Source organism: Sorex fumeus, unplaced genomic scaffold (genome assembly GCF_029834395.1).
Source record: "Sorex fumeus unplaced genomic scaffold, SorFum_2.1 ptg000030l, whole genome shotgun sequence".
Classification (NCBI taxonomy): domain Eukaryota; kingdom Metazoa; phylum Chordata; class Mammalia; order Eulipotyphla; family Soricidae; genus Sorex; species Sorex fumeus.
Window position 1 is genome coordinate 29840957 of NW_026606087.1, and position 11898 is coordinate 29852854.

The following is an 11898-nucleotide window of genomic DNA, read 5'->3' on the forward strand; positions in this document are numbered from 1 at the left end:
CTCAGTTTGAACACGTTACATTTCACCAGTTTGATAGGCACCTGTGGCTAATGGTTACTGAAACTAGAATGTACAATTGTGAATCAAGTACCAAATAATTAAATCGTTCCTAACTAGCAACATAGTGGCAGTTGCTAAATTCAATTGACACAATTCCATTAATTCAATAAGTGATGAGACAAAAAAAACCCTAATAGATTGAGAGTCTTTGTTAATCATGGCATAGAAGATAGCATGAACTCTTTAACCGCCCCACCCTCCCTCCCCCCACCACCCCCGAGAACAAAGTCCAAGAGGAGTAAGAGACAGAGCCAGTTCATATAAGGTTTTTGTAAGCCATGTTTAAGATTTGGGGTTTTATTCAGTCTATGGTAGGTCACTAAACTGAACAGTATGTCATAAAAATCTTAGCAGTCTATAGGATCAGCAATTTATAAAGAATATGCAACCTCTGCAAATGAACTTTTAGTACGCCCCCCACACACACAACTCTGCCCCCCAATCACCCAACACTGCAATAAGCAGTACTTCCGGACACAGGTAGCATAGGAAAAAAGTAAGCTCCTGCTCTCAAGGTGCTCAAATTTATGTGGGGCAACGATCCACAGCGGCAGGGTGGGGGGGGGGGGGGGATGGGGGGGGGAAGGATGCTAGGACCCGTGGCGGGGGAGGATGGGCACTGGTGGAGGGATGGGTACTTGATCATTGTATAACTGAAACCCAAGCACAAAAATTTATAAGTCTATAAGTGTACTTCATGGTGTTTCACTAATAAAAAAAAATGATAAAAAAAAAAATAAGGTGCAGGGAGCAAAAGACCCAAGGAAGAAATTTTTCAAATCGATACATCAAAGCGCCCAGTTCCTTTCCATATTCCGACCAACAGTGACCAAGCGCCCAAGTCTGGATGGCTGGACAACCACCACTTTGAAACGAAATGTCCAGAGGTCCAAGGAGCCTGGTAATCGGTATTGCTCAAGGTTACCAGGAAGAGTCTGGGCGGGCCGCAAATCTCGGCGCTGGGCGTCCAATCAGCGCCCGTGACTCCACGCTGACCCCGGAGTCACGTGCCGGCCAAGATGGCTGCCCGCAGGCGGACGGGGCAGCCCCGGCCTTGAGCCGCGGAGTGGGCAGGAAGAGCGAGGAAGCGAGGCTGAGGTACTGGGGCGCGGGGCCGAGCCTGGAGGGGAGGGAGGGGAAGCCCTGGAGCCGGCGCGGTCCGCCCGCCGTCACCTTCCGCACCGGGCCTTGTGCGCGTTAAGCTCGCGAAAAGGTTGTTTAGTGTGTCCGAGGCCGGAGAGTTCCCGGAGGCCCCGCTTGCTCGTCGATGCGAAGCATGCTGAAGCGGTGCCTTTAAGGAGGGCGTGCTGTTTCTTCTTTTGTTAATAAGAGTTTTTCCTTAGCAGTACTGTGGCACTTGCCCCCGCGTGGTTCATCGATTTGCTCCAGCGGGCCCAGTCACGTCTCCGTGGTGAGACTTGTTCCTGTGTTACTGTGTTTCCTCCCCGGGAGCTTGCCGGGCTCTGCCCCGCGGGAGGGAAAAGGACCGACTGCGGGATGTTGTGGTTCAGAATTTTTCCGAACTAAAGGTGACTTTTTATAGTCGCACTTTAAAAATGACATGGAACTTAGAACTGAACCAGTCGGCAGGACATAGAACCGAAAACCAGAACTGGCACTGGGTTTGAATTGAAGTTCATTCAGTTGAGGCACACGCGGCTATGGATCTCCTGAAGTTCAGTGTCACCCTACAGCAACCGCCCAGCGCACACACAGAATCGCTCAAAACTCCCGTTGGTCGCATTGTGTCTGCCAAGTCACTGGAACCTAGGTAGTTCAAGGCCAGGAAACCAAGACGTAAATTTCTAGCCCCGCTTTGTATTTTCGTTAATTTTAAGCGGCGATAAGGAATTTCAGTGTATTCAGCATTTTCCAAATGGTACCGTTGTGCCTAATGTTATAATCCATATCATCAGATTTCATAAAAACCGTGTTGTCTTCATTATTTCTGTATGATTGCTTTAATTAACTCTTTTATTGCAATACCTTGGTCTAATGAGGTAAGTCTTCGTGTCAAAACTCATCATTGACTGTCCCCCTATTCTCACATTTACTCCAATTAAGACAAGCATCAACTAACTACTGGGCTGGGGTAGTGTCTAGAGCTTGTTTTCTGTATAGCTAACCCATTAAGAAATTTCGTTCTAAAGCGTTTTTCAAAAATTAGTTGACAACGACCATATGTGACTTGCAAAGCCTAAAGTATTTACTTTGCTGATCTCTGCCCAACTGAGTTGTGACCCATATGGGATCATATGCCCTTTTAAAGGTTTTAAAATAGATTTATTAAAGATTTTATACCTATTTTATATGCTTATATTCCTGGGGTTGTGTAAAATTTTTTCAGGTAAAAAGGTATCACAAGTGGAAGAACTTGGAGCACTGCTCTAGAGTACACCTAGAACTGAAACTAAGTGGTATCTATTTTCTATCTACTGAACCCTGAACTACTTCATGTGGTTGTATTGAAGCTGGATATAATTTATACTTGTCAAAAAGCAGTTTGTTGCCCTGACTTTATCTTACAGCCAGTATCAACTTTATAGCCAGCAACAGAGCCCCATCTTTCTTTTAGCTAGTATGGGTACATATTACACCTTGGTTGTAATTCCTATTCTACTTCCCTAATTATAACAGTTAAGCATATATTTACTTGGCTTTATTCCTTATGAAGAGCCTGTTCAAACCTTTTGCTTTTTTAAAAATGATTGCCTTTTGTTATTACTGAGGTAGCACTGTAGCACTGTCCTCCCATTGTTCATCGATTTGCCAGAGCGGGTACCACTAACGTCTCCCATCATGAGACTTGTTACTGTTCTTGGCATATCAAATACATCTCAGTAGCTTGCCAGGCTTTGCCGTGCGGGCGGTATACTCTCGGTAGCTTGCTGGGCTCTCTGAGAGGGGCAGAGGAATCACACCCGGGTCATAGTTTGTTATGTTCTGGGTACAGTCCCTTTGTGAGTTATATTGCGAATATTTTCTCTCGTAATTATCTTTAATTGATGAATGCCAGTTTTGTTTTGTTTTGTTTTGTTTTTTCTGGTCAAGTGTGTCTGAAGTCCTGGGGCCAGTCCCAGATACTTGAATACTGGGCTAATCTGCCGGGTGGGAGAAAGCAGCAGCAGAGCTCCATTCAGCAATACTCCAGAGTCCGTGAGGTGCTTGGGGTTGATCTTGAGTGTGTACTATCTCCTACCCATCAGATTCTCAATTTTGTTAACGTTAGTTTGCTTCTTTTTCTGAATCAAATGTTTCCTACTAAGTTTTATATATTGTGCCTTTCATGTTCTGGGTTTGTTTTTACTTAGTATTTTTTGGGGGGGGGAGTATGGTATATATCCATTTATTTTTTCAAGATTGTGAATTCAACCGCTAGTTTTAATGTTTATGGCCTATGGAAGACTTTTGTGTTTTTCTAGATACATTATTGGAAATAAAGTTTAACTCATTCTAAGGCTCAAGATGGAAAATCACGAAGCAGATGGTACTGCCAAGGAAAACTCGATTTTCAATATTATAACCAGAAAAATAAATCAGCTTCCAGAAGCAGAAAGGTAAGATCCCGTCTTAATTTGAAGCTTCTTTTATGATAGCCACGGATATTGCTCAGTAGTAGAACTAGGTCTAGACCAAAAAAAGGGATTCCATCCCTCCATCCTCCCCACTCCCTACCCTATTTTGTTTTGGGGTCACACCTGGCTGCGCTCTCTGTTCAGGGAATCACTCTAGCAAGGTTTTGGGGGACAATACAGGGTGGTGGGGATCAAACCCAGGTTTGCTGCATTTGAGGCAAGAGGCAAGCATTCCTACTTATTTCCTATCTCTTCAGCACCTGCCCTCTATCTTTACCATGTTAATTTTCACCACTAATACGTTAAATTGTCCTGATTATTTGGAATACCAGAAGAAAGAAAATAGCCTTTTGGCCTTGATAAAAACAGACACAGAAGTATTAAGTTTTCCTAGGCTAGAATTCATTTCCTGGGATATCTGATGGCTCTCAATTTTCCCACTGATTCATAGTCAAAAAACATTTACAGACTCATTTAAAAATAACTGAACTTTGTGTGGAGAGATTGCTTAGTCGGCTGAGCATGTACTTTGGAAGAACAGTTGAGAAAAAGTGATAATGCTGGTGACTGGAGATGGCAGGATGAGTTAAGATGAAAAGATGAGGTGAAAAGATGAGTTAAAATACATTTTCCATGTATAATCTTCCTGTCTTATAAAAGAGCGAGAAATAATGAAATGCTTTCATTTATTTTCTCAGCAAGGAAACCAAAGCAGAGCATCTGGGTGGATAAGTGATGGGTGCTAATAGCCTCAGTGCAATTGGAGTGGTGCTTTGTTCACTAAAGTTCACTTAAAGTAGATTTCTGAGAGCACCAATTTTTCTTTCTGCAAAGATGCAGAGGAAGTTGGAGGTCCCAAATGTGTCCGGTAGCCTCTGAAACCATGGACAGTGTTGAGGAGGTTGGGGAGGTTTCACATACAGGCTATTCATTCCACCCCCTCTTCCCCCTACTAAATATTTTAATTCCCTGAGCTAAATTACAAAAAACTTCCATCAAAAAGAGCTCCTTTCTGTTGAGTAGAGGGAGAGTCAGAAAGCAGAAATGGGATAGCTAGCTAGAAATGCACAAGCTCTTTGGAAACGAAGTGCCCTAAAACACTGATGCCTGCAGAGGTCCCTTGGTTTCTAGTTTTTCTTCCTGTTTCTCCTCAGTTACCTACGTTTGAATCCTGATCAGTTACTAGATATATTTAATTACATAAAGGTCATAAAAAATGTTCTGGTCTATACAATTATTTCCTATGCCATATTTTGATTGAGAATTTTTTTCTTGTATTTTGTGTTTGCTCGAGCGGGCCCAGTAACGTCTCCATTGGAGACTTTGTTGTTACTGTGTTTGGCATATCAAATACTCTCGGTAGCTTGCCGGGCTCTCCGAGAGGGGCGGAGGAATCGAACTCGGGTCGGCCATGTTGGCCGCTTGGTTCATGTATCTAGTTTTTGTCTTGCTAAAAGAAAAAAAAGGCAGGTTTGGCACTTTTGAGGAAAATGTACAAACTTGTACTTATCAAATTAACTCAAATATAACTTTTTGAGGTGTGGGGAGGGCAACACATCCAGCTGCACTCAGATTTCACTACTGACAGGGCTTGGGAGGACCATATTTGGTACCAGGAATTGAACCTGTTTTGATCACTTACAAGGAAAGTGCCTCACCCAAACTGTACTACTTTCTCAAAAATGAATTTAAAGTCACAGAATAGTAAAGCGTCATTGGGAGATGGCAAGCTGCTGGTCAAATTCCAGTAACATTTTAAATTTTGTTTTAAATTTATTCTCCATTATTATAATGTAGACATTGATACTTGTAGTAGTGATGTATTCATATACTGTATAATATTGATGTCAGTACTATTTGACTGGTTCCATTTATGGCTAATGTGGAAATAGATTTCACAGATTAAGATGAAAATATTTTTCATCTTAACGAAGCAATTATTTCCTACTTCCTCAGTTTACACAAAAATTACATTCATACATTTACATTTACTGCCACTATTTGGAAGTACTCTGGATCAGAAGCTTCCCAACTAACTTGGTCTACAGCCCTCTTTTCAGAATAAAATTCATTTCTGGAAATATATGTGGGGGATGGGGAGGCTCGACCCACACCCAGACGTTCTCAGGGGCTTATTTCTGGCTCTGTGCTCAGTAGTCACTCCTGGTGGGGTTCAGGGGACCATATAGAATGACAATGAATGAACCCAGGTCAACTGCATGTGAGGCAAGGGCCCTGTCAGCAGTACTCTCTCCCTGGCCCCAGGAAATTTACCTTTAAGGGAATAGAAAGTGTCCCCCAGAAGTACCTCAGGCTACCACTAGGCTGTAATGCACACTACAGGAAACAATGCTCGATTCTCAGAACTCTTTAAAGTTTCTGTCATAACTGGCTTAGTTTAAATCTTGTCTTTTTTTTTAATGTCCTGTAATAAATTATAGCAGCTTGGTGAGACAGCTCAAAGGCCCCAGTGTGCATTCTCTGCATGCCTGGGGGGTGATCCCTGGCACCATAGTTCCCGGGTTCCCCCAGCTGAGCCAGGAATAGCCTCAGAGCACAGCAGGATGTAACCCAGAAATCCTTTTTTCCTCGATAATAAATTGTTAACACTGAAGGCATAAAATAATTATCTTCAATAGTCAAGTCCACTGCATGTAAGTACTCAATGTCAGACATCATCATGATTACAAAGTGAGTCAGCAGTACTGTACTGTAGCACTGTCCTCCCACTGTTCATAGATTTGCTGGAGTGGGCCCAGTAATGTCTCCATTGTGAGACTTGTTACTGTATTTGGCATATCAAATACGTTACAGGTAGCTTGCCAGGCAAAGTTACAGGTAACTTGCCAGGCTTTGCCGTGCGGGCGAGATACTCTCGGTAGCTTGCCGGGATGGACTGAAGAGTCAAAATTGGAGGATTTCTAATATCCAGCAATAGTTCTTCACATTTTGTCTCCAACTTAGAAGTGCAAATAACATTTATTTTTAAATAATGCATACTTGGTTTAAAAACCAGTTTTACCACTGCCTTAAAGTATTTTATTTTTATTTCAGTGGATTGGTCATGAAGCACCTAACAGAACATCCTTTACATGTTAGTACTTTTGCCCCTCAATCCTGACTCTTAAGGCTTCAGAAGAATGAAAGTACATTAGCCTAACCTTACATAACTGCCCTTTATACATTAAGTGCTCTTGAAATAAAACATTTCATCTTCATATGCATTACTTTCACATTATAGTATGCAAGTCTCCCATAAGTATCAATGATTGTAAAATAGTTATCACTTTAAACATCATGATTGCTAAAGCCCTGGAGAGGCATCCATGTAAGACTTTTTGAAGCTTTTCCCTGCTATCCATTTCAGAAATTTTCTCTATCAATACCTTTACAAAATTACAAAATGCTGTTACTACAGTATTAGTAACAAAATCTAATGTATTACTGCACCCTTAAATGTCAACTAAACTCAAGTCTTTTAGAATATACATCTGATTTTAAAAAATTATTTTTAAAAAAAGGTTTTACGAAGCTATAGATGTTATATCCTGTAAAGTCCTGATAAATTCTTTAATAATATACCACATAAATTGTTAAGAACTCCCACTCTCACTGGGGGTCAAATAAAGTTACTATTTTTCCTCTCATCTGTTCAGGAACCTACTTGAACATGGATCCACGTATGTTGGAATTAATGCTGCTCTCAGTGGCCTAATAGCAAATAGTCTCTTTCGACGTATCTTAAATGTGACACAAGGACGTTTAGCTTCTAGCTTACCAATGGCAGTGATCCCATTTTTCACAGCAGATGTGTCTTACAAAGGTTTTATAAATTTACCTTTAAGCACAGGTAAGTTGTTTTATTATCATCAATCCTCAAACATGAATGAATGTCAAGTGGCTACATGCACTACTGCAGTCAGTGTTCAGTTAAACGAAAGTTTTCAGGACAGGATATAGCTCAGCAGAGGAGCACAAGCTTTAGGATGGGATTGTGGAGTAACAATTAACATCAGAGTATCAAGCAAGTAAGATGCTTACACAGCAATTGCAAATACGTTAATCATTTTAACTTTCCCACAGGGCTCTGAAAATAATATTGCACCTTTTCTTTGTTTTTGACCAACACCCATCCATGCCCAGTGGTCACTCAGGGGACCACCATAGCCCATGTCATAGATGGCCTTATATTAAAACTTTTTAGTTCTTTAGATAATAAATTTCTAAAGCACTAAATTTACATTTGCAAGTACTAAAAATACATGGTAGATTTTGATCATTATCTATCCTGGGGGCTTTGAGGTAGCTAATAATCATGAAGAAAAGCGGTTTCAAATAAACATTACGAGTGGTGGTGGTGACAGTCCAATTACATTCATAGTTGTTTAAACTGGGTTTTCAATCTGCCTTTTAGAATTGTGTTTGTAATACAGCCTGAATATTATCTGTAATACAACTAAGGGAGTTTAAATAAGTTCTGCTTGATTACAGTAACCTTCATTTCACAACTAATGTGTTTTTTTAGGTGACCTGAATTGTGAAACCTGTACTGTAATACGGGGAGGACTGGTTGGTCTTGTCTTGGGTGGTCTGTATCCTGTTTTCCTGGCTATCCCTGTGAATGGTGGACTAGCAGCCAGGTAGGATTCCCTTCTTTTCCATAATCATTGAAAAGCTTTAATAACTTATCAGTGGCTAACTACAAAAAGTCCAACTTAGAAACAATATATTTTCTATTTTTAAGGAAGTGTTACCTGTTTGAGTAAGATTGTTTTGTCATGTTAATCATCTTAAGAATTTGAAAACAGTTCTAGAAATTGATCAAACTGTGCTTCTTGATGTGTTGGTCAGACTCTTTAATCTGTGTAATATGTACACAAAGATACAAAAAAACAAACAGTATGCCTGATTTGAAAACTACATCATATAAACAATATTCTTAAAGATTCACTTAGTGAAAATTATGTCAGAAAATGTCTGGCTATGAGCCTGGAATACCACACATACACAAAAAAAAGTTTGATGAACTTTTGAAACAAGCAGTCAAAGTCTCCAGAGGTACCACAAAGAAAAGGATAAAAGAAAACCGGAGTGTAGGTTTTAGGACTAATTAAAATTGAAAATTAGCAGTATTAATAGTCTTTTGCCTAAACTAGTTTTAAGACTTTTGGGGATTGATGTACTAAGTGGCAAATGTAGGTATAACTAATCTCTAATGAACTATTTCAATGTTTTCTTACAGGTATAGCTCAACTCTGCTACCTGAGAAAGGAAACATCTTGACTTATTGGATTGGAATTTCCAAACCTGTTTTTAGAAAGATGCTATTTCCCATGTTACTTCAGACTATGTTCACAGCTTACCTTGGATCTAGACAATACAAACTACTTATAAAGGCTCTTCAGTTACCTGAAACTGGTGGAGACATTCAATGATTGTGAAGCAAAAATAAAATTGTAAAAATAACATGTCTAGTATATGATGTAGAACTGTATTTATAAACTAGTTTTGGAACCCACAACATAAGGATACCCACTTTAACTTCTCTAATATGTATAATATTGTCTCTTCCACCTTGCTACTTCTGCTTTAGGTTAAGTTTGGTGTTTAATGCAAGGGGAAGAAAATAGAGCACTTGCAATATGTACCTCATAAGGCCAAACGAGTGAAATGGGCTGAAAATGTGTAAATACACACAAATCTTAGTTTCACCTTTTTCATTTATATTAACTGCAGAACCTATCAACATTTTAACCATCTTCTTCACAGAGGTATAATCCAGTATTCAGCTTAAGCTATTTTATTATGGTTACCTACTTCAAAGGTTACCTTATTAGGAGCCTAAGAAAGCTATATTCTTAAGTCCTCTAAAACTGTGGTGAATTCTACATCTGAATTGTTCATCAGTTCCTTTGGAACTATATAGATGAGTGTACTCTTTCTTAGCTGTGTGAGGATTAAGGTAATTGATTTCTCATCCCCCATTTTATCAGTAACGTTAACTCAAGATTGGCATTATATAATGTACTCTAAGTTGCTCAATTACTTCGCATACCAGGAATCAAATTACTATTACTCCCAATGTTCTTGGTTTGTTTTCAGGTGGTTGGGGGGATCACATCATACCAGAGATTCAAAATGGGGTCAAAACTTGCAAGACAAATGCCGTAACTATACTGGATTTTCAGACCCAGATAATTTTAATTTTTAACCTATCATGTTCCTTTTAGATTTCTTTTCCCAGTTTTCAAAAAATCAGTGACAACACCTAAATCAGCATTGCCCAAGAGAACTTCATGATGAAAATATTTCGTATCTGAGAATGAAGGCAATATCCATATTAGCTACTATTGGATTTTCATTAATGTAAATATTTTTGCTACATGTGCTAATGGACAGTTAGAGCATAGGTTCCCAAACTTATTTGGTCTATTACCCCTATTTAAAAGAAAAGAAAATCACCCTTCCACCTTAGAAATAACCTTTTATTTAGTTCAACCAACAGCCACCCTCCCCAAGCACACCAAAGGCTAGGGCCAGCCCCATCTTTCCAGCATTCTCCCTCTCCACCACCAGAGGGCAGGAAGTATCACAAACCTTGGGAAGTAGGCTTACAATAAACTTTTTATGACTGCCATCCATCCCAGTTTCTTTCCTGTGGTCCCTTTTCCTACTGGTCGGGACCCCAGGTCTTGTGCTATGGCGCCTGTGGAATATCCTAGCTGGCTGAGAACCACTGATCAGGACAAACAATATTACATGCCACCTACATCAAATAGTCTGCCACCTAGAAATGCAGCTTCCTTGAAAGAGGCTTTCACGAGGCAGGGTGGGGAGGGAGTGGTGGGAAGGATACTGGGATCACTGGTGGTGGAGAATGAGAACCAATAGGGAGATGGCTACCTGATCATTGTATGACTGAAATGCAAGCAGGAAAGTCTGTAAGTCTGTAACTGTTCCCCACAGGGATTCACTAATTGGATTCACTAATTGGAAAAAAAAAAGGCTTTCAGTTTCTCCAGAGAAATAAACATGTACATTTGATTGAAAACTCAAGTGAAATAAACAATATTCAGTTTTCGAGACAGCAAAGACTTTTTTCTTTCAACAGGTCCCTAATCTGGTGTACCTTACTAAATTTATATAAGATATCCCAATTACAAAGCAAAAGAATCTGAATTTTACTATGGATATTTTCTGGGTTCTAGAATTATGGGTAATTTTTATCTCCATTCCTTGCTGGATCTCCCTCATTTTCTATATGGAACATACTTGTCAACCAGTAAAAATGTTAATATAAAGGAGGGGGAGGGGAAACCTGTTTATTTTAACAGTGAAAGTACCAGATGAAGCTCTCTTGCCCTAAATTATTTTCCTTATATTCTGTCACTTTTAATAAAAAGCATTTCCATACCATTAGTAACTATTAGGTTTCACTGTAAACTGAAAAAAATCTCTTTAACTCAACAAAACTTCAAATCTTACTAAATTAGGAATAAAGGTTAAAATCATGGCAATGAAAAAAGCAAATTAGCAAACCAACTTTCTATTAACATGTTAATTTTTTTCCTATTACAGGATCTAGTTACTTTCTGAAAACTTTTATGTTATCTCACTTAAACTTTTTGCATTCCAAAACAAAATCCACGTTCAACCTAGGTCAAAGTGAGGGCTCAATCTGGTATTACAAAAATGATTAGGAAAGACTGGTAGAGTATACAGAAATTACTCAAATTCAAATATGAAAAAACGCTGCCCTGGCCATACAAAATATACTAAGTCTCTAATCAAAGGCCCCTCCCCCTTTTTGATTCCTGGCTTAGCTGGCAATTGTTTCTGAAGGACAAATAGCATGGAAAATGACCTGGCAAAATACAAAAACAAAGATCTGTGAAGGTCTCAAAATTCAGTATTGATGAGTGTGGGGGAAAAAAATGCCTGAGTTTCAAGAGTTATCAAGTCACCTTAAAAATCTAATTCATAAATATGAGTGAGACCTATCTCAAAAATGCTGAACCAGGGGTCCTGGACAGGGGTAACAGTACAGCAGGCAAGGCACTTGTTTTGCACATGGTTAACCCAGGTTTAATCCCTGTACCATATATGCAAACCATGAGTCCACTGGGTGTGATCCAACCCTCCCCGCCCCCCCTCCCCTCCACCCCGGCCCAGCTCTGAACTAGGCAATCACATAATTTTAAAACATTATCAGTGAATTGTCCAGTACTCTATCAAAGTACTGTGGGTCACAACACACAGTGCT

The 11898-nt window shown here is 39.7% G+C and overlaps 1 protein-coding gene across 1 annotated transcript; it reads left to right on the forward strand.

Annotated features, from left to right (window-relative positions):
* The first annotated feature begins 1049 nt into the window (after nt 1–1049).
* Nucleotides 1050–9101, forward strand: TMEM126A (transmembrane protein 126A). The gene is made up of 5 exons (XM_056116113.1): nt 1050–1158; nt 3483–3617; nt 7292–7485; nt 8161–8275; nt 8878–9101. Exons 2-5 carry the CDS (start codon nt 3526–3528, stop codon nt 9068–9070), a joined length of 594 nt encoding a protein of 197 aa, XP_055972088.1. The 5' UTR covers nt 1050–1158; nt 3483–3525; the 3' UTR covers nt 9071–9101.
* Nucleotides 9102–11898: the final 2797 nt, after the last annotated feature.